General features: G+C 64.6%; 2 protein-coding genes across 2 annotated transcripts; both read right to left on the reverse strand.

The window, feature by feature from the left end:
• Positions 1-1,145: 1,145 nt before the first annotated feature.
• On the reverse strand, positions 1,146-10,170 carry NTRK1 (neurotrophic receptor tyrosine kinase 1). The gene is made up of 17 exons (XM_075039525.1): positions 9,968-10,170; positions 7,972-8,046; positions 7,747-7,818; positions 7,161-7,229; positions 6,669-6,823; positions 6,374-6,522; positions 6,079-6,205; positions 5,669-5,998; positions 5,417-5,434; positions 5,181-5,239; positions 4,829-4,931; positions 4,290-4,436; positions 4,051-4,181; positions 3,802-3,974; positions 2,020-2,260; positions 1,439-1,597; positions 1,146-1,331 (listed from the first exon to the last, which is right to left on the reverse strand). The coding sequence occupies exons 1-17, from the start codon at positions 10,168-10,170 to the stop codon at positions 1,146-1,148; spliced, it is 2,397 nt and encodes a 798-aa protein (XP_074895626.1).
• Positions 10,171-12,361: 2,191 nt separating this feature from the next.
• INSRR (insulin receptor related receptor) lies at positions 12,362-22,089 on the reverse strand. Its single transcript, XM_075039526.1, has 22 exons — positions 21,996-22,089; positions 19,374-19,925; positions 18,085-18,397; positions 17,850-17,992; positions 17,551-17,695; positions 17,250-17,464; positions 17,052-17,178; positions 16,659-16,897; positions 16,414-16,581; positions 16,086-16,275; positions 15,913-15,954; positions 15,539-15,804; positions 15,252-15,388; positions 14,834-14,999; positions 14,332-14,434; positions 14,123-14,193; positions 13,692-13,921; positions 13,500-13,610; positions 13,222-13,381; positions 13,006-13,135; positions 12,798-12,932; positions 12,362-12,626 (listed from the first exon to the last, which is right to left on the reverse strand). Exons 1-22 carry the CDS (start codon positions 22,087-22,089, stop codon positions 12,362-12,364), a joined length of 4,002 nt encoding a protein of 1,333 aa, XP_074895627.1.
• Between the last annotated feature and the right edge of the window lie 398 nt (positions 22,090-22,487).

Here is a 22,487-nt window from a genome sequence, read left to right on the forward strand (position 1 = left end):
CTCGTGCTTATCTCAGGTCGCAGTGGGTAACAAAGGAGCTGCCAGGGCCCTGCCTGCACTGCCTAATTAGCCAGATGAAATCAATTCAGCTCCATTACGGTCAGATCCAGGTCTCAACCATTACCAAGGCGGCCCAAGAGCCCAGGGAAAGGATGATGAAGTGGATGCTACAGGGCATGCGATAACGCCCTGGCTCCAGTGATGGGGTGTGGGGAAGGGAGGGTTTTGTCCTTTTTGGGCGAGGGGTTGGTTTTGTGCTGTGAAGTCCCATCCCACTCCAGACCCCTTGGTGAGGGGGCCCAGGTGCCCAGGCTAGGGTATAGCGTGAGCATCCCTGGAGGGATGCCCAAGGTGGTCCCTGTAGCATAGACAAAATAATCCTTCTCTGGGCTGGGGACAGGGACATGGGTCCTGCATCCCAGGCACACAACATCCTGGGATCCTGGGCACGCATCATCCCTGCATCCCAGGATCCTGGGTACACATCATCCCTGCATCCTGGAATTCCTGGGGCAGTACATCCCCTCCAGCTCTCCAGCCGGAACCTCCCAGCTCCAAAAAGCCCCTTTTTCTCCCCAAAAGCCCTCCATCCCACCCCATGTCTGGCAGACACCCCAGAGCAGGTGGGTCCCAGCGCAGGGGAGAGATGGACAGTTTTATTATAGACCAGTTTTGCTGCAGAGCGGGCGAGCGTGGGGTGTCCCCACCAGCCAGGAACCGGGATGGGGGACAAAGGAGCAGCCAAGCCACAGGCTGCCCGCATCCCCCCAGAGAGCTGAGCCCCCCCGGCTCCCACACCGGCATAGACCCAGTGCTGGAGGGGCTTTCAGCTCTGCCCGCCCCTCCCCAGAGCAAACCCTATATCAGCCAAGCGCCTCCCCCCTGGCACGTCAGGGAAATGCCAAGGAGCCTGGGAGCATGACCACAACCCCGGGGGGCACAGCCTTGGGGGTCCCCCAGCCCAGCCCTACAGCCCTCCCATGGTGCTGGGCTGGCATTTTCCACTATAAATAAGGTTTCAGCCCTCTCCCCCCATCAAGGCATCAGTCCAAGGGGCTCCGTTGGGTTGGGGGAGAGCCACAGTCCCGGGCAGCGGGGAGGGCAGGGGGAACAGCAAGGAGCGGAGGGTGGGTGGGGGTCCCCGCTCAGCCTAGTATGTCCAGATAGACAGGGGGGGTCTTGACGAGGGCCTGAAGGCGGCTGTGGATCTCCTTGATGGGCCGGCGTTGCTGGGGCTCCCGCTGCCAGCAGCTCTGCATGATGGCGTACACCTCGGAGGGACACGTGCGAGGACGTTCCAGCTCCCGTCCCTGCGTGATGCACTCAATGGCCTGCGGGAACCAGGGATGGAGATGGAGTACCCCACCCCAACACCCCCCCACACACCGGGTACCCCCATGGGGGTCTGCTGCCATCCTCATCCCCCTCCCTCGCTCACCTCGGTGTTGGAGAGCTGGTACCAGGGCTGCTTCCCGTAGGTGAAGATCTCCCAGAGCACCACACCGAAGCTCCAGATATCACTCTCAGTGGTGAATTTACGGTAGAGGATGCTCTCGGGGGGCATCCAGCGGATGGGCAGCATGGTCCTGCCCCCCACCTGCCCACAGCGGGGCGTCAGCGGGGCAGCGACACACCCCACCACCATTTGCCCCTCCCCAGCCCCAGCCCTGCTCATTGAGCATGTCTCAGGCCAGATATCAGGAAGAAATGTTTTACGCTGCGGCTGGTGAGACACTGGCCCAGGGTGCCCAGAGAGGTGGTCGATGCCCCATCGCTGGAGACATTCGAGGTCGGGTTGGACGGGGCTCTGAGCAGCCCGATTGAGTGGGAGATGTCCCCACTCATGGCGGGGGGCGGTGTTGGACTAGGTGACCTTTAAAGGTCCCTTCCAACCCAAACCGGTCTATGATTAAACATGGATGGAGATGGGTTGGGAGGCAGCAGCTAAGAGGGAAAATCGAGCGTGCCCGCCCCTCCCAGCTTGTAGGCAGGGAGGGGGCAGCTCACCAGCCCACTCACCCGGTAATAGTCAGTGCTGTAGATGTCCCGGGACATGCCAAAATCCCCAATCTTCACCACCAGGTCGTGGCCCACCAGGCAGTTACGGGTGGCCAGGTCACGGTGGACAAAGTGGAGGGAGGCGAGGTAGACCATGCCCGAAGCGATCTGCGTGGCGATCTGCAGCATGTGGCTCAGCGTCAGCTGCCCGCAGGGCTGCCCCTGCCCCTGGTCCAGGATCTTGGCGTCGGGGCCGTGAGACCTGCCAGGGCAGAGGGGCTGCTCAGAGCGGGGGACAAGACGCGTATGGGGGTGGGTGGGCAGATATGTGTGTGGGAGAGGGCGTGCAAAAGCAGGGGAAGGGCTGCGCACACGCATGCCAGGGAGGAGGTGCACACGTGCATGCACACAGGGGAAGGGCGGGTGCACACACATATGCATGCGTGCCAGGGAAGGAAGTGCACGTGTGTGTGCAGGCACATAGGGGAAGGGCATGCACATGTGCCAGGGAAGGGTGTGTGTGTGTGTGCACGCACAAGGGAAAGGCATGCACTTGTATGCGTGCGTGCCAGGGAAGGCTGTGCACATTTGCACACGTGCACAGGGGAAAGGGGCGAGCAGGTACGCGTGCGTGCCAGGGAAGGGTATGCACGTGTGTGCATGCACGCAGGGGAATTGCACGCACATACGTGCGTGCATTTGCCAGGGAAGGATGTGTATATGTGTGTGCATGCACACAGGGGAAGGGCACACACATATGTGCATGCATGCCAGGGAAGGGCGTACGCATGTGTGCGTGCACACAAGGGAAGCGTGTGCACGTATGTGCGCAGATAACAGGGGTGGGCACGCACCTGTGCGCATGCATGCTGGAGAAGGGTGTGCACGTGTGTGTGCATGCACAGGGGGAAGGCATGCACATGGAAAAGGTGTGCACTTGTGTGCACACATGCCAGAGAAGGGTGTGCACGTGTGTGCAGGCACACAGGGCAAGGGCATGTACACACATTTGCGCATCCTTCCCTGGCATGCGTGCACTTGTATGTACGCATGCAAGGGAAGGGTGCGCACATGTGAATGCACAGAGGGGACGCACATTTGCATATGTGCGCACATCCCAGGGAAGAGCGTGCACATGTGTGTGCGTGCACAGGGGAAAAACGTGCACCTGTATGCATGCATGCCAGGGAAGGGTGTGCATGCACAGGGAAAAGGTGTGCACAACTGCCAGAGAAGGGTGTGTACGTGTGTGAACGCATGCATGCACACGCATGGACCGTCACGCCAGGGAAGGCTGCGTGTCAGGGGCTGCAAGCCCGCGCAGGCCGGGTGTGAAAGCGTGACGGCGCGTGTGAAGCGGGGCGTGCGAGGCAGGCCAGGGGCCAGCGTGGCTCCGGCCGCCTCCAGCCGCTCTGCCTTTGATGCTGAGCGCGGTTGACAACTGTGCTGGGGCGGCCGCGGCCGGGAGCTGGCGGGGGGGGTTCTGCTCGGCAGAACCATTAATGCCAACTCCCATAACAATAATCATAAAAGCCACGTCTCAGAGCTCATCGCACGGCCACTAAAGCGATGCCTCTGGCAGCCCCCCCCCGCCCCCCCCCGTCTAGCAGCAATACCTGGGGGGGCAATCGAAAAGTCTCTGCTTATTCCAGCTGATGGCCAATCTCTCTCTATTTAAGCCTCTCAGACAGCTAATCTAATCAATATTGCAAGGAGGGCTGCATTAGCAGGGAGCAGGCTGGCTGCGCTGATGGAGCAGCAGTGGGGGGGGTGGGATGGGACCCCCCCTTCCCCCGAACCCACCTGAGGAAGCGGTTGAGGTCGCCATGCTTCATGTACTCGAAGACCATGATGAGGGGTTCGCCTTCGGTGCAGACGCCGTAAAACTTGACGATGTGTTCGTGCTGCAGCACCGTCAGCAGCTCGGCTTCACGTTGGAAATCCAAGCGGGCGCTTTCCGTCACCTCCTTCAGCGCCTGCCGGCACACGGCGTCAGCCTGGCATTGACCAACACCCCCCAACCCCCCCCCCAGCATTGTCCCCCCCCCTCACCTTCACGGCCACCAGCATCTTCTCCTGCTCTGGGAGAAGGTTGTAGCACTCGGCCAAGAAAACCTTCCCGAAGGCGCCTTCGCCCAGCTCCCACTTCAGCACGATGTCCCGCCGCTGCACATGATGCACGCCTGGGGGGACCCCCAACCGTCAGTGCCCCCCCCACCTGGAGACGGGGACGAGTGCATGGGAGGATGCTGGGGAACCGCGGTCGTGTCGTCCCCCACCCCAGCCCTTACAGGTGTCGCAGAAATACTGGGGGTTCTCGATGAAGTTGCTTTTCAGCCCCTCCAGCTTGCTCTCTGCCGAGGAGAGGGTGCTGCTGCCCAGGTTCATGAAGTGCAGGGACATGGCCAGGTCATCCTCTTGGGCCAGCACTGCCGAGCCTTGCAGGGACAAGGACAAGGCCATCGGGGGGGGTCCCGCAGCCCCCCCTCAACCAGTGCAGCTAGTGCCAGGCTCTGCCGAGCATCCCCCCCCCACCTCAGCCGGCCCCCGGGGGCCAGGCAGCCCGATCAAACCCATTTAGAGGCTGAATCCATTCCAGGAGTGAATTAGCAGCTGCTGCCCGTGCTGCTGGGGGCGGGGGGGGGGGGACCCGGCACCCCTCCACAGTCCCCACCCATGGTCCCCACCCTACAGGGACCATCACCCCACAGCCATGTCCTAACTCGGGTACCCAGCACGGCCCCAGCCATCCCATGGATGCAGGAACCAGGGTGTCCCTGTGCCACGGCTCGAATCCCCCGCGATGCCGGGCGAGGTCGGGGGGACTCACGGTTAATGCCGAACTTGGACCGGTGCCCGCACTTGTTGAGCACGATGAGCATGACGGAGAGGAAGAGGCAGGCGAACACGGCCAACGCCACGGCCACCGAGACCTGGTGATGGCAGGGATGGGGCTCAGGTTGGGGTCCCACCAGGTCCCTTCTCCCAGCCCTTGGGGGGCTGTGATGGCCACAAGTCCCAGGAGCTGCTGCAGGGGAAACTGAGGCAGCGGGACTCTGCCCTTCATCCCCATCGCATGCCTCAATCCTGCTTGGCTCTGGTTTGGCTGCACCCTAAGGATTTGTCCCACCCTTCCGTGGGTCTCCTGGTCCCCCAGCCCAAACCACGGAGCATCCCCTCACCCCGAACGTGTGCTCGTCCGTTGTCTCCACGGGCCCCTCCAGAGAGCTGTTCCTGGTGCCTGGGGCAGGGAGAAGGGCACAGAGTGAACATGGGGCAGAGGGGTCCCCATCCCCTGGGCTGGTCCCGGCAAGGTGGGGGGGGGGGAGGGATGCATGGCTTGAAGGGGGAGCTGGGGCAGGGGGTTATGCTCGCTGCAGCGGGGACCCCGTGGGGTGCAGTGTGCCCACTCACTCACCCAGCGGAGACAGAGACACTGGTGCAGCCCAAAGGGAGAGAGAAAGGAGAAACACTTGTTATTCTCCAAGCAAGAGTGCCCCGTCCTTGCCCGCTCCCATCCTGGCGGAAACTGAGGCACATCAGGGCTTGCTCGGAGAGCCAGATATAACCCATTTTGCACACCAATGCAAGAAAAGACGTGGCACATCTCATCCACCGAGACCGGGGTACGGGAGGAACCCCGGGGCAGCCTCCTCTGCCTGGCACCTACCAGGGATGGGCTCCTCAGGGCTGAAGCTGAAGGGGTTTTCCATGAAACGTCCCTGGATGCTGCGGGTGGCAAAGCCCAGGGGATTGCGGACCAGGAGGGTGTAGTTGCCGTTGTTGACGTGCGTGGGACGGTTGAGCTGGAGGCAGCCGTGGAGGACGGTGGAGTTGTGCTCGTACTCCACGATGCGGGTGTGGATGTAGGGTCCCTCGGCCAGGGCTGTGCCGTTGAAGAGCCAGCGGATGCTGGGGACCGGATTACCGTCCACGGAGAAGGGGATGCACCAGAAGTGTTGGGGGATGGCTTCATGCAGGAGAAGGATCACGGGGGGGACTGGGGGAAACAGAGCTGGGTGGGTTCCTGAGTCAGTCCCCTCACCCGGACCCCATGCCGGCCCCCTCCAGGCTGCTCACAGGTGACATTCAGCATCACGCTGTCTTCCGCTGGCCCCACTGCATTCTCCGCCCGGCACGTCAGTTCTTTGTGGTTGAGGTTAGAGGAGACATTGCTGATCTCCAGGACAATTTCCCAGTCTGAGAGCTGTGGGAAGCACGGGGACAGGGTGAGCAAACAGCCCCCCACCATCCCCCCCGAGCTGTGCCAGCTCCTGCATCCCCCCCATTCCCACCCCACCAGTGAGAGGCTGCTACAGCGGGGATGGTGCTGCCGGGAAGGTCCCCGGCTGTGCCCCGGGAAGGATCAGCTTACCTTGGTGACGATGGGCAGCTCGGGTCCCACCTCTGGGACCACCCATTCCCCCGTGGCCAGTGACTCGGCGGCGATGTGGCAGGTGAGGTTGACGCTGTCGCCTTGGCGCAGCACCCACTCGGGGTGTTCGATGCGGACGGTCGGGGGCTCTGCCAAAGAGAATGGGGTGAACAGGGCCACATCGTGTCCCCCCACCCTTCCACCACATATTCCATGCTCTCCCCAGCCGAGTGACTCAGGATGGGGCGGGGGGGGACGACAAAGCCAGCATCCAGTGGGGTCCCCTGCCACGTACCGCAGGCGTGGAGGGGCTGGCTGCCCAGGGGGACTAGTACGCTGCCCTCCCAGCAGCCCAGCGACTGGTTCCCCAGCTCGGCCCGGCTCCCATTCTGCCAGAGTTGCAACCAGCGGAGGCCGCAGGAGCAGTTGAAGGGATTTCCCACCAGGATGCTGAGATGAGACAGGGAAGAGGACAAGGGGTCAAACAAGCTGCGGTGGCCTAGGTGTATACATCCCCAGCGAGGTCAGATGAGGCTGGATGCTGGCAGCCCCAACCCTGGTGGCACTGATCCTGCACCGAGTGCTGCCGGTGCTCCCGGATGCACCCAGGGCCAGGTAGCGTGCCACATGTGCCACCCCTGTCCCTGTCGCCATGCCCGTGGTTGTCAGAGCCGCCATCTCGCTGCGGCCCCAGCCCCATCCCTGCCTCCACATCACCCCGGGTATCTCCCCGGCGAGGGATACTCCACACCCGCCTTCTCCCCCCCGCCGCTTCACCATCACTCACAGCTGTTGCAGGGGCAGATGCTGGAAGGTCTTCCAGGAAAGGCTCTGCAGCGCATTGGAGGAAAGATTCCTGCCGGGAGAGACCCCGCCGTCAGCCCCCCCTTCCCACTGCAGACCCCTGTCCTGCATCACCCCGCTCTCGCAGAGGGTCTGGCCGGGGCACAGGGCAGCACCCGGGTCACCACTGTCACAGCGTGACCAAGCAAAACCACCTCTGCCAGGGTGCCACCACCCTTTAGGCACCTCCCTGCAAGGGGGGAGGCCTCACACACCCCAAGACAGGGTGCGTGTCCCCCTGCTCTCTGGGGTCCCCTCCCATATCAGGGCAGCACGGAGCTCCCAGGGGAGCAGGCAGCTGCCTGCACTCCTGCCCTCGGTCGATGGTTTCCCACTCAGCGGCAGAGCCCCACGCGGCCCCCCCCAGCCCAGCTGATATGCCGATGGACAGTGGGACACCATCGATCCTGCCCGGGCACGGGGACAAGCCACCCTGCAGTGGGGCCGAGTGCCTGTGGGGATGGGGGGCCGAGACTCCAAACTGGGAGGGGGGGGTGGTTGGGGGAGGGAATTGGGGGGGGGATACTCACACATAGCTCAGCCTGGGGGTGTCCAGGAAGGCGTCGGCAGAGACGTGCTGCAGCCCCGACCTGGAGATGGTGCTGGGGGAGGGAAGGGCTGAGCACCCGCACTGGGGACCCCGAATCCCCATCCTAGGAGCACCCCACTTCACCTCCCTGCAGTGAGATCAAGCTCTGGGGATCCCCCAGCCCCCCCCATTTCCCTGTGCAGGGACCCCACCCCGGGGTGCTCACAGGCTCCTGAGGTCCCGCAGCATCCTCATGTCAGCCCGGGTCAAGGTCGTCAGCGTCTGCTGGTTCTCGATGATGCTGAAAGGCAAACGAGGGGGGGAGTAGCCCCGGGACCCCCCCATGCCAGGGGCTGCTGGCAAAGTGTGGGGTGAGAGGAGTGGGGGGGCCACGGCTCTCCCCCTCCCCAGGCTGTGCCAGCACTACCCTGTGGCAGCCTGCAGTTGGGGGGACAGGGGCAGGGATGGATGGAGCTGAGCTACCCCGCTGTGCCTCAGTTTCCTCCGGGCAGACAGGGATGAGCTGGGAAGCAGGGGCTAGGGATGGCGGCAGGCAATCCTGCCGGCACTGAGTCTCCAGCGGGTGTGTGCCGTGCGGGGCCGGGGCTGAGCTGCCTCTTGGACCCCATGGAGCTGCCCCAGAGAGTGAGTTTGCCAGGTCTCAGCCCCACTCCCCCATGGGTCCCCACCTTTCCTTGCACCCCGTAGTGTCCTGCGATGTGATGGGGGGCACCAACTGTCCCTCTCTGCCTTCTCCCAAGGCAGGGGGTGAAGGAAGACCCCTTTGGGAGTGAGTGCGGGGGTTTCCCACCTGCCCCACCCCAGGGGCTCCTCCTGCGAACCCCAAATTGTCCGGGGTTAATTGGAGATTCAGACCCACACTGAGGGGGTTTTGGTCCCACTGACACTCATCTGTGTGTGGGGGGGGTCCCTACTGCCATCCCCATGGTCAAGGCTGTGGGGATGGGAAGGATGAGGGCGGCTGGGGCAATGGGATGGCCGGGGGTCTCTCGGGGGACTGCCATCCCCACCGCCACCCACCCCACCCCGCCAGCCAGTGAACAAAGAGCTGGCAGCGCCCCGCAGCGCAGCATCCCCCGGCACGTGGGGGAAACTGAGGCACAGAGACATGCCGCAGCCAGCCCCCGGCAATGCGGCACAGCCAGGGCTGCGGTGGGGGGGAGGACCCAGGGGTCGGGGCACCCTGGTATTAACCAGCACCCTGTAAACCCCCCCCCAGCACCCTCCTTGCCTCTGCTCACCCCAGCCCTCGTCTCCCCACCAAGTGTCCTGGAGCAAGGGGATGACCGAGATGAGAGGAGATCTCCCAAACCAGCAAATTTGGGGTGCCACCCTTCAGACCCCCCTCAGCATCCCAACCCACAGGTCCTGGGGCAGGGTGACAGTCCCACCAGATGTGGGGATGAGGGGCTCGGTCCCTCCCTGCACCCCGGTCCTGCCCACCACAGCATGGGTGCTCCCTGCTCGGGGACCCGGCTGCACCCTCAGCCCATCACTCCCGCTGGCATCGCTGTGGGAGGGGGCAAAGAGCTGCCCCAAGCCCCTCACTCGCTCCCTGGGGGGGGGATGAAGCAGGGCCCCCATCTTTGCAGCCCCCAATGCCTCCCACTCAAGCAGCCCCACTCCCCACAGCAATCCCAGCCCCACAGCAGATCCAGTCCCACCACCGCGGTCTCAGCCCCGCAGTGGTCCCTGCTCCATCCCTGCCCCAGCCCAGCCTCATTGCCCCAGCCCAAGCTCCGTCATCCCCAGCCCCATCGCCCCCGTCATCGCCATCCCCCAACCCCATCACCCCCACCATTGCCCCAACCCCATCATCACCGTCCCCCAGCCCCATCACCCCATCATCATCATCACCCAGCCCCATCGCCTCTGTCCCTGAGCTCCATCACCTCCAGCTCCATCAATCCCAGCCCCATCACCTTCAGCCCCGTTGCCCTGCCCGTCGGCCCCACCGCCTCCCACCCCATCACCGCATCCCTCAGTCCCATCATTGCCGCCTCCATCACCCCCAGCCCCCCCGCGCCGTCCCCGAGCCCTGTCGCCCTCGGCTCCATCACCCTGTCCCCCCACCTCCGTCACCCCCAGCCCCATCACCTTCCACCCCAGCACACCCGGCCCCTCCACCCGGTCCCCGAGCTCCATCGCCCCCCAGCTACCCCTTCCCCAGCCCCGCATCCCTCATCCCCAACCCCACTCACACGTCGGTGAAGCTGCCGGTTCCCAGCAGCCGGCCCACGCTCCCCACGGTGCCGGGCTCCCGGCACAGCAGGGTACCGGCCCGGGGGCAACGGCAGGGCCGGGGACAGGGTCCGGCAGCCCCCGGGGCGGGCAGGGGCAGCAGCAGCAGCAGCAGCAGCAGCAGCAGCTCGGCCAGACAGAGCCGGGCGGGCAGCGGCGGCATCGCGGGGCCGGGGCCGGGGCCGGGGCCGCCCTCCTTCGCACTTGCCCGGCAGCCCGAACACGGGGCCGTTGCCGGGCTTAAAAAGCAACGTAGGGACCGGCCTCCCGGGAGGGGCCGGTGGCTCCCCCCGCCCCGGCACCGCCCCTGCCCCGGAGACCCCCCCCCCGGCCCACGGGCGGGGATGGAGGGGCAGGGCCGGCCCCCCCCGCCGGCCCCGTGACTCACCGGCACTCGGGACCCCGGAGCCCCCGGGACGGGACGGGACGGGACGGGGGGCTTGGCCGCAACTCTGCCCGGAGACCCCAGCCCCACGGAGGGAGTGTCCCGCTGCAGACGGGCACCGAGTAAGGGCGCCTGCCTGCACCCTGCCGAGACCCCTGCACCCTGCCTAGACCCCTGCACCCTGCCTGAACCCTGCCTGAACCCTGCCGAGACCCCTGCACCCTGCCGAGACCCCTGCACCCTACCTACGCACCTGCACCCTGCCTAGACCCCTGAACCCTGCCTAGACCCCTGCACTTGCCCGAACCCTGCCTGCACCCTGCCTGAACCCTGCCTGAACCCTGCCTAGACCCCTGCACCCTGCCAAAAACCTGCCTGCACCCTGCCTGCACCCTGCCGAGACCCCTTGCGCCCTACCTACACACCTGCACCCTGCCTAGACCCCTGCACCCTGCCTAGACCTCTGCACCCTGCCTGCACGCCAGCACCCTACGCCTGCACCCCCCAGCCCCAAACCCAACCCCCCACCCCACAAAGCGGCGTCCCAGCACCCCCAGTCACACCAGAGCACACACGATGTACACACATGTACACATGCACACGCACAACCTCCCCTCCAGGACCCAGCTCCAGCCCGGAGCTGGCCACACATAAGAGATGGGACATCACACCAGCACCCCTGGGCTCATGGGGTCACCAAGAGCCCTCCAACTTGCCCCCCCCCCCCCCAGGCCAAATCTCAAAGCATGACAGAGCTGCCCCGGCTCGGGCTCTTCCCCCAGCACCCCGTTATGTTGGGGTGCAGAGAGGCTGGAGACGGGGGAACGTTTGGTGGCACAGTGGCCCTGTCCCCAGCTGTCACCCCTGGCCAGGACCCCCCTCCTCCTCCCCGGAGAGGCAGGGCATGGCTGCTGTGCACCCACTGCCCTTCCCCCGTGGATCCCCAGCCCCACCCGGCTGCTGCCTGTCCCTGAGCAGACCCCAAAGCACCTCGGGGGTGGCTCATCTGTGCACTGAGTTTAGCACATTCTCAGCCTGTATTCCTCCCACATGCCTCAGCCCCGGGCCCACCTCCCACACCAGCCCCCAGTGGCAACCATGGGTCCACGGTTCCCCCCTGGGGTGACACCCCCCCCCCATGAGACCCCACTGGCCACTCCCAGCAGCCCCCCCAGCAGAGCGGGCCAGTGGCTGCCGCCCGCGACGTCCTCCCAAATTCCGGTGCTTTGACGTTTTTCCCCAGAAACGCCCCCGGTTTGGGCACCGCAGGGCAAAGCCGCAGCCGGGGCATGCAGGAAGCGGATGGGGCCAGTGGGGGGAGGAGTGGAAAGCCCCGTGTGCTGCCCCCACTCCGTGACCCCCACAAACCGGCACTGCCACGACCGAGCTTTGTCCCCCTTTATTCACACTCATCTCACAGCCACAGATTAGACAGTGAAGCCCCTTCCGCAGACTAGCACAGCCCCGACACTGGTCCCAGTGCCGGGGACTGGGGGGGGGGGGGGGTGAGGGTGGCCCTGGCGTCTCCCGCTGCAGGGCTCCCCCGTGCCTCAGTTTCCCCACTTGTAAAAGGGGGGGTCACACTACTAACCTGTTTGCCAGGTGGCTGGGGAGCAGCAACAGAGGTAGGTTGGTGGGGGGACCCCAAACTCCGCTCCCCACTCCCAAACCCCCATTCATCTCCCGCCCCTCTCCAAAAAATAAGGAAAGACCAGGGTGGTCTCCTCCCAATCAGCAGTTCCCCTGCTCCCTCCCCCCAACTTGGGGTACCCCAATTTATTCCCAGGGGAAATGCACCCCAAGGAGCATCCTTGCTTCGCCTGCCACCCCCTTCCCAAGGCACTCGCTCCTCGGCCGGGCCCTTGGAAGCAATAAATAACGCGGGGAGGTCCCGGCGGGGGGGCGGGGGCGGCCAGAGGAGGGGGGGTGCAGAGTCCGGCACGGTTCCGAGGATGCCCTGGCGTCAGAGTCAGGCCGTCCCGTTGGGGAGCCGGCCAGGGCTTCGGTCCTTGCGGATGGGCAAGGGGGACATGGGGGGCTCGTCCTCCCCAGGGGACTGATCCGTTTCAGCATCGGAGGGTTCACCCGAGCCGCACCGGCGGTTCTCGGGGCTGTAGAAGAAGGAGAGGGTGCGGAAAGCGGGTGCCATGTGGTCCTTGATGCTCTCCAGGAGCTGGATGAAGGAAGGGCGCTGGCGCGGGTTCTGCTGCCAGCACAGGCACATCAGCTCGTGGCTGCAGGAGAGAGGGTACCCGCTGGGTTTTGGGGGGGGTCCCGGCACCCCACAGCCATCCCAACACTGTAGAGACCAGAGGCCAGGGTGATGGGCTCAGTGCTGATTTCCTCCACCCCGCCTTTCTCATAGCAGGCTGGGGGTCCAGGGGAGATCTACCCCCACTACTCACAGTTTGTCAGGACAGTTTTCGGGCCGCTCCAGGACACCGTTGTCCATGACGAAGCGCAGGACCTGCTCGTTGGACATGCCCTGGTAGGGCTGCTCAGCCAGTGTGGCGATCTCCCACAGTACCACGCCGAAGGACCTACCGGCAGGCTGTCGCTCAGCTGGGGGGTGTCCCCCAAATCCCCCCAGGCTCACCCCACCCCAACACCTACCAGACATCAGACTGCGTGTTGAAGATGCCATCCTTGAGGGCCTCAGGGGACATCCAGCGGACGGGGAGCAGCCCCTTGCCCCCTTTCCGATAATAATCTGTCTCATAGATATCCCGGGTCATGCCGAAATCTGGTGGAGGAGGAAGAGAAGGAGGAAGGCATGAGCACTGGGAGATGCGGGGCTGGTGGTGATCCTACCCACCGCTGCCCACCCACCTCCAATCTTGACGGTGAAGTCCTCGGACACCATGCAGTTGCGGGCGGCCAGGTCCCGGTGCACAAACTTGTTGGCATTGAGATACGCCATGCCGTCGGCAATCTCCCCCGCCATCTGGATCATGTCCTTGAGTGATGGCGGCGGCAGCCCGGGGTTGTTCTACACCGTGCACAGAGAGTTGGGGCTGGGGGGGGGCACACTGGCACTCCCCTGCCCCATGAACAGGGAGGGTGCCTCTTCGCCCGTGGGGTGCTGTGGCACCCAGCCAGCCCCTCACCTCGGCATCAGGCCTGAGTGAGCGTAAGTAGCTCTTCAGGTCTCCGCGCGTCATCAGCTCCATGATGACCAAAGCTGGCTGGCCCTGGGACACGACGCCAAGCAGGCGGACCTGGGGGGGACAAAGAGGGGTGGCACATGAGTGGCCGGACCCCCCTTTGTCCCCTCCCTCCCCCCTCGGCCGCCCACCTACCACGTGGTGGCACTTGAAGGCTTTCATGACAGAGGCCTCATTGAGGAACTCAATGCGCTCCCGCATGGTGGCCAACTCATTGACCGTCTTCAGGGCCACCTTGGTCTCCTCGCCCTCAGCAGTCAGCCCCAGTGCCAGCCCCTCATACACCATTCCGAAGGAGCCCTGTCCCAGCTCCCGGATCACCGTGATCTTCTCCCGCGACACCTCCCACTCATCAGGCATGTACACTGCGGGGCAAGGGGGCACCACGCCAGCACTGTCACCATCCCCACCGCTGTCACCATCCTTGTCACCATCTCCATCCCCATCCCTGTCACCGTCATAATCCCCATCCCCATCCCATCACCACCCCTATCCCCGCTGGCACGGCCCCAGCAAGGGAAGGGGGCAGCAGATCCCACAGGGATGCTCCTCCCATCCCCACGTACTGTCCGAGGCACTGAAGTACTCAGGGTTGACGGAGGCGTAGAGCGTCCCGCTGGGGTACCCATCGGTGCTCCTGCAAGGGGTGGGCATAACTCAGAGGATGGGGGGGGGGGGTGAGGGCATGATGCCACCTCCCCACGACCCTTCTCCAGCCCCAGCTCGGCTGGATCCAGCCCCAGCCCAGCCCTGGGGGTGCAGGGAGGGTCGCTACCTCTTCTTGTAGAAGATGAAGACGGCGAGGCAGGAGATGAGCACCATGAGGACCACAGGTGTAACGGTGAGCAGGATGTAGAAGCTGCCGGACTCCTCCTCGGCTGCTGGGAGCAGGCGGCCATGGGCCAGGGCCCGGGCACTCATCCCGCCCCACGTGTTGCAGGCACGCTTGTCCCACCACCACTGCTGGGCCAGAGACAGGGAGCCCCCAGCTCCCCAGACCAGCAGCATCCACCGACCTCTGGGTGTCCCTGGCCCCGAGCATCTCCCAGTCCCCTAGATCTCCCAATCCAGCAGCATCCCCTGATCCTCCAGCTTCCCAATGCAGCAGCACCCCCTGATCCCCAACATCCCAGCCCAGCAGCATCCCCCAATTCCCCAGTGCCCTGATCCAGCAGCAGCACGCCCTGACTCCCAGCTCCCTGGCCCCACAGCCCCCCCTCCCTGCCTGCCCCACAGCCAGGGACCCCGCTGGCATCCCCCCTGTCCCCTGCAGGTACCTGGCCCCAGGATGTAAAACTTGACGAGCCCCGTCCACGAGCCGTTGCCGGCCAGCGAGGTGGCCCGGACCTTGGCCGAGTAGTTCCCCGGCTGGAGCAGAGCCAGGTGGACCCCCCCGTACTTGGAGTAGCGGTGACGGGAGACGCAGACAACAGTGGTGACCTCCTGGGGAGGGGGAAAGGGAGGGGTGGCAGAGGGGGCTTTATCCCTGCCCCCAGACATGCACAAGCCTTGGGAGAGGGAGATGGGATGGGATGGGACGGGATGGGATGGAATAGGATGGGATGGGATAGGACGGGATGGGATGGGACGGGATGGGACGGGATGGGATGGGATGGGATGGGATGGGTGTTGTGCCCCTGTAACCAGACCTGGCAGGGCTGGGGAAGGGTAGCCACGGCGGGGGGTGGTCCTCACCTCACTCTCACGGCTGTACTTGATCTCATACTTGAGGATGAGCCCGTTGGGGTTCCTGGGCTCTTCCCAGCGCAGCAGGACGCTGTTCTTGCCGGCCGGCTCCCATGTGACATTGCCGGGAATGTTGTCAGCTTGCACTGGAGAGGAGCACGGAGGGGGTCAGCTCCTGGAGGCATCACCCAGACCCCAACCTGCTGCCAATGCCCCATCTCGAAGGCGCCAGGACCCCAGAGCACCCCAGCATTGCCGAGGCAGTGTTTGGAAGAGGCGATGCTGCCAGGACGTACGCTCCGGCATGGTCCTGGCGAAGACGAAGGTGGCGGCGCTGCAGCCCACGGTGTGCGCGGCGTGGTTGCAGGCATGGATGTCAATGCGGTACTCGGTGAAGTGCCGCAGCCGTGACAGCACTGCCCGGTCACGTACCACCTTGTCCTCGAAGATCTGGAAGTCGGGTTTGGGCTCACCCCTGGCATGGCTTGGGGCTGGCGGCTCAGCCGAGGAGGCGTTGGCCGGGGATGTGACGGCCACCACGTCCCTGCGCCGCTTCGGGGTCCTGCAGGTGATGGGGACAGGAGGCGGTGCGGAGCCAGGATGCTTGGGTTGTCCCCCAAAATCGAGCAGGGGAGCGGACACCCTCCAGGCTTGTGTGGTCCCCGCTCACCTCTGTGGGTTCTTGTTGATGGACGTCACCTTCCAAGGTGGCCTGAGACAGCGGGAAATTGGTTAAAGGATCTGCCAGGAGCAGCTACCAGACCCCCAAGCCAGGGCAGACCCATGCACCCAGCCTGGGGGTCCCCCCCCAGCACAGGGACAACAGCCCCCCCCGGACAGCACCTGGGGATGATGATGGAGTTGTGCAGGAAGTTCTCGAACTTTTTCTGGAAGGACTCAGCTTCGCCCTCCATGCGGAGCTGCCCATCAGCAGGGCGGCAGGGGCAGCACCGCTCCTCCACATCCTGCTCCACCTCGGGGCCGTCCCCGTCCCCAAAGCGGGTGTCCGCGCTGCTGGTGGGCAGCTTCAGACCTGCGGGCAGAAACGGGCAGGGCTGCCAGAGCCCGGCTCGGTGGGAGAATCCCTGTCCCATCAGTGTCCTCGGCTGCAGCATCTGACCTGCCTGTGCTGCCCCTGCTCGGCAGCCTTGCCTGCCCTGCCTGCCCTCACCTTTGTGGCAGTAGTCATTGACATAGAGCTCCATGTCCTCGGCCAGCTGCTGCCACAACACCAGGTAGTAGGTGATGTTGCCGTTGCGCTGCGTGGGCGGCTTCCAACGCACCACAATGTGGGAGGAGGAGTTGGACATGGAGATGACATCCCGGGGCACCGTTGGGGCTGGGAGGATACGGGGGTGTCAGTCTGTCTTTGGGGGGCCACCACGGGAATCCCCAGCCCCCTCGCCAGCCCCTTACCTGCCGGCATGGTGCGGATGTAGACCACCTCACTCTGTGCCCCGTAGTTGCGTCCTTCCTCCGCAGTGGTGAGGGTGATGGCACGGACGAAGATGGCGTACTGTGTCCAGGGGCGGAGGTTGAGCAGGGCCACCCCCGGCGCCTGCTCGCTGCTGAGCGGCAGCTCCACGTCCAGCACGTTCCAGCTCTGTGCCCCACAGGCGTCCTGCCCCACGTACTCTGACACGTTCTGGAAAGGTCTGCCCCACACTGGGCATCGGGAAGAGTCCCAGGACGCCCTCCCAGCTGCAAGACCCCCTGAGGTCCAGCAGTCCACCAGCGCACAAGGACGTCATGGGCTGGGGTTCCCAAGGCCTCTGCGATGGGGACAAGTGGGTGACAGGGACGACTTACGACTCCTTGTAGTAGACAATGAAGCTGAGGAGGTCCCGGTACTCAGGGGGCCGGTATCGCTCCCACTTGAGGAAGATGCGATCGGACTCGGTGACGTTGGAGATGAAGCGCAGGGTCTGGGTCTTGCCTGCAGAGAGAAGGCAGGGTTTGGGCGGGGGGTCGTGGCACTTCTGGGTGTCCCCCCATCCCGGTACTCACAGGACGCCCGGTCCCCGTTGGTGCGGGGGTTGATCTCTGCCTTGTTCTGCCGTCCCTTGGTGCCCGTCACCTCCTCCATGCGGTAGATCTCAGCCAGGCACAGCTTGGGGTTGAAGGCGAAGTACATCTTGCCCACAGGGATGGAGAGCACATGGTGGCTCCAGTCCCAGAGCTGCTGCAGGTTCTGATTGTCCAGGACGTACAGGGTATAATTCCTGGAGGAAGAGACATGGATGGAGGCAGTGGGCGCAAGCACCCCCAAAGCCACGTGTGTGTCCCCAGACCCACACCCCGTCCTCACCCGTCCACCATGGAGTCACCGCGGATCAGCTTGAGGTTCTTGAAGAAGGACAAGGAGACGAGGGCGAAGGAGTGTTTGATCTTCAGGAAGCCCGTGATGGTCTCGATGAGCCCCAGGCTGCTCTGCAGCTCCGAGGCTAGGTTATCTGGGGACAACCCGTGGGTGTGAGCGTGGGGAGGGGGGGACCCCCCCATTAATTCACCCTGCAAGGGAGAAGACCCCCCTCCTTCACCCCCCACATCCCGCAGCAACTCTCCCACCCAGGGCAGGTTGCAGGGCGGACCGGATCCAGCACTCACAGCCCCGGCGGATGTTCACAATAAGGTTGCCCTCAATGAGCGTGCAGCCCCCCAGCTCCTGCGCCGCCTGTGTCGAATCGATGGTCTTGGTGCCCACCTTGCACTCCTTGGGGCACAGTCCCTCACACTTGTGGCAGAAGATGCTGTGGGCAGGAGGACGGGGATGAGATGCGAGCCGGGCACCATGTCACCACCACGGCCATGCCAGGGGACGCCGGGGACCCCCCTCCCCGACCTGCTCTCATTCCTGCTGTAGCCCGAGGGACACTCAGAGAGGCATTGCCCCTGGTGGATGACGAACTTAGAGGCGTCGCGGGGGTTGTCGGAGACCTTGCGGAGGCTGGCGCAGTATTCGGCAGTGACACAGCGCCAGCCCTCGTACTCGTAGGTGCGGGGCGGGCAGGAGGGTAGGCAATGCCCGTTGAAGTGGAAGTGGCGGCAGGCGACGCAGGCTCGGTTGTCACGGGGTCGCCCGCAACCCCCCAAGCACTCAGCGTGGCAGCACTCGCCCGCCGCCGTGCACGCTGAGCCCACGCCGCATGGGCACACTGCGAGGAGAGAGACAGCACCGTGGACGAGGAGAATCCTCCGGGTGCAGATTCCCTGGCCCCGGATCAGCACAGCGGGGCAGGGGGGCTGGGGTCCACATGGGGGTGAGAGGGAAGAGGTGGGAAGGGCTGCGGGGGGCTGCTGATACCCCCCTGCTCTGGGGGGTAAGGGGAGAGGGGTGGAGGGGTAGATGGAGTGGTGCAGGGATGCAGGAATGGAAGGAGGGATGGAGGGATGAAGGGATAGAGGGATGGAGGGAGGGATGGAAGGAGGGGTGCGGGGATGTGGGGATAGAATGATGCAGGAAGGCATAGAGGGATGCAAGGATGAAGTGATGAATGGAGGGATGGAGGGATGAATGGAGTCTTGGAAGGATGGAGGGATGCAGGGACAGATGGAGGGATGCAGGAATGGGCAGAGGAATGGAGGGATGGCCAAATGGTGCACAGACGGATAGACAGGTGGGTTGATGGGTGGCCGTGTGACCAGCTGGATGGGTGGATGAAGGGCTGCATGGGTAGACGGCAGGACAGACTGACGGATGGGGTGAGGCTCAGCCCATGCCGAGCCTCAGCTGCCCGGTGCAGCCGGTGCTGGGGCAGCAGCCGAGGTTACAGCCCCGATAAGGATCTGTGTTTATAGTATGTATTTCATTACCAGGTCTTGTGTTTACAGCAAACGAGCCAGGGAGGGGCCTGTATTTACCTTGCCGCTGGGAAAACACGGCAGCCAGGAGCTGGCCTCTCCTTCGGAGGATGATACAGCATGGATCCAGTTACCCCTGCCACACTGCTGGCACAGCATGCTCCCGGTGGCAGGGGAGCAACGGCCATGTGCCAGGGCCTGCCGTCCCCTTGCAGCTCCACCAGACTTCCCCAGTGCCCTCCCAGTATACCCCACAGCAGCCATGGTGCAAACTGGCACCATCCCGGAAAAGCAGCTGCCGTGATCGAGCCCCGCGCCGCTGGCACCCACCTTTCTGGCAGTAGCTGGATGTCCAGCAACGATAATCCAGCTGCCCGTTGACGCTGGTCTGTGCGCATGGCTTCTCCACGTCCAGGATGCCCGGGCAGACGTCGGCGCACTCTTCAGCTAACTTATTGCCGACGATGTAGGTGTTGTCCACGGCGTCAGGCAGCAGCAGCCCCCAGTCGATGGTGGAGAGGTGGCAAAGCTCCTGGTTGCGCTCGATACGGACCGAGCCGCGCAGGACGTGGCTCAGGCTGTGCAGCCCCACATCCCGCAGATGCGGCATCTCGAAGATGACCAAGGCATAGCTGAAGAAGAGGTTGGTGCCGCGGATGACGGAGAGGTTGGGGAAGAGATCTCGCAGGCTCTCCAGCCCGTAGACGCGGAAAAGGAGCAGGTACTCGGTGATCATGAGCAGACGAGGGAAGCTGAGCCCCCGAAAGTCCTCAGCACCCGTGGTGAACATCAGCAGGATCTGCAGGTTGCCCTCGATGATGGAGCAGTTCTCCAGCTTCTGGAGCTGGGAGACGTCGTTGCGGATGTCCATGCTGCCACAGACTGGGGTGGCGAGAGGGGGACCCCGTGGGCAGCAGGGATGGGGCAGCTGCCCCCCCACCCCCACCCCCCACCTAGGGATCCCCCTGCTGTACCCACCACCGGGGTCGGAGTGATGCTCAGGGCTGGGGGGGTATGTATTTAATATCCCGGCACTGCCTGTCAAATGTGGCTGCAATTGGTTTGGGCTGTCAGGGAGATGCGAGCAGCTCTGACAGGCAGCCGGCGCGCTGCGGCTCTCCAGGGCACGACGTGTCCATCAGAGGTGATGCTAACGAGGTTTGGCTGCCCGGGCGGCCGTCTCGCCCCATGTCAGCCCCAGGCCCATGTCCCAGCCCTGCCATCTGCCCCAGGGGGAGCTGGCTGGGGTTGCAGGGGCTTTCCCCTTTCCCCAAGCTGTGGGGCAGTCATGGGGGGCTCACGGCATCTTCCCTCCCTGCGGATGTGCGGTTACTCAACGGGCTGGCAGCTCCCGCGAGGTCATTCCCATTAACTCCCCGGCACAGTGCCCAGGCAGCTAACGGAGCACGCAAGGCTACCGCGGGCACCCACACAGCACGGCCCCGGCAGTGGGTTCACTGTCCTGGGACTTTTCCTCCCAGATCCCAGCAGGGAGCGGGAGCATCGGGGGCAGCACAAGGCTAAGCATCTCCCGCTTCCCAGTCCCAGTAGGGATGCAAGAGCCAGGACGAGCCGGCATCTTCCCACCGGCAGCATCTCCGGCCTGAAATCTGATGCCAAGTTATGGTGGAAAGAAGCCACTGAGATCTCGGCGAGTATTTACTGTAAACACCCAGAGTAAACACAGCCGGCTCAGCGTGTACCCTAAACACCAGGCAACACCAGCACCCCAGCTTGGCCACCCATGCCGCAGAGACCCACCGGCCGGCACACAGTACACAGCTTGCCGGCACGGTCCAGGTCCCTGTGGGGGTCCAAGTGCGTGGTTCACACCTCATCTGTCCACAGCCAGCCTGGGCCTGTGGCTCGTAGCCGTACCCCTGTGAACGTGTGCCCAGCGGCATTTTTCCCCTCTCGGTGTCACTCATTAACCGTGGGCACCGTGGCCCTGGCAGCTGCCCACAGCAGCAGGATCACGCAGGCAGGCACGTGCCACTCACCCCCAGCCCCGCGCCGGGGCTCAGGACTTTGCGGGGGGCTGGTGCTGGCCAGGGGGACCCCTGTCCCGCCCGCAGTGTGGACACGGGGGTTCCCTCCATCCTCCCGTGGGACCGAGGGACTGGCCACGGGTGCAGCACCAGCACAGAAGGTTACAGCCCCTGCTGCCACCGCCACCCTCCCTGACCTTGGCAAAGTCACCCCGCTCCTCCACTGTGCAAGGGGACAGAGGTCCCCCGTGTCCCTGGGGGGGACAGAGAGGGGACATGGGTTCCTGGTGGGGATAGACACGGTGAGGTGCGTCCCCCGGGCAGCTCCTGGCACAGCCCCAGCACGGGGATGCTTCACCCCCTCCCCCTCCATCACTCCCACCCCCCCCAGCACAACCTCTCGGTGCTCGGGGAAACTGAGGCACAAAGCGGTGGGGAGAGGGGAAAGCAGGACAGACCGACAGACCCCAAACCCAGCCCTTCTGGTGCCCCCAGCATGTCCCAATCAGCGAAACTGGGGCGGGAGCCCAGAGGTCCCCCTCCGTAGCCATGAGAGCTGGGACCCACCACTGCCACCCCTCCCCTCCATGCCACCCCCTCCCCAGACGTTTTCCGTCCCAGCAGCAGCGCGGGGAGCAGCAGTGCCGGTCCCAGCTCCTGCCCAGCTACAATTTTCCACCATCCCAGCTCCCGGTGGGGCCAAGCGATCGATGCCCCTGGCTCCAGCTGAGCCCTCTGCCACGCTCCCGTCTTCCTGTCCCAGCAGCGGGGGGGTCCCACACTCTGCCTCTCCTGCCCCAGATCGGGGGGTCCACAGCACGCAGGGGGGAAACTGAGGCAGGGAACTCCCAAAGAGCTTTGCCTGGGGGTTTGGCTCTTGCAAGCCCCCACCACCCCAGAGCTGACCCCCCCGCCCCAAGCAAGCACCCCCCCAGCTCCCAGCCACCCCTTTCCAGGCACTTACTTTCAGAAGGAGCCCACACGAGGGGCAGCGGGAGGGGACTGAGGACCAGCAGCGTCACCCCCAGCCGCAGGGCACCCAGTGTCCTCGTCCCCATTCCCAAGTGGGACCCCCGGGGTCCCGTCCCTGTCCCACCTCGGGCGCTGCTGGATGGTGTCCGGCCCCACACGTCGTGTCCAGCTGGCACTCCCCACTGGCACCCGTGGCACGCTGGGATAGGGGTGGCCCCTGCAGCCCTCGTCTAAACCCTGCGGCCCCTTCACTTTTGTTTTCGGCTGCTGCACACAAAATATTTAGCCTGACAACTGTCAGGGCCAGGGCCAGGGCTTGTTTGGGAAATAGAGAGGGGGAAAACAGGGCAGCCCCGCCGCACTGGAGTGGGCTGGGAAGGAAGGGCTGCCTCCTGCCTCAGTTTCCCCCGTTGGAGCAGGAGGATGCAGGTTGCTCTGGTGTGGGGATGCCAGGAAAGAAGCCAAAGACCAATGGAGTGCCCCC

The sequence above is a fragment of the Buteo buteo genome, chromosome 11 (assembly GCF_964188355.1).
Source record: "Buteo buteo chromosome 11, bButBut1.hap1.1, whole genome shotgun sequence".
Lineage (NCBI taxonomy): Eukaryota > Metazoa > Chordata > Aves > Accipitriformes > Accipitridae > Buteo > Buteo buteo.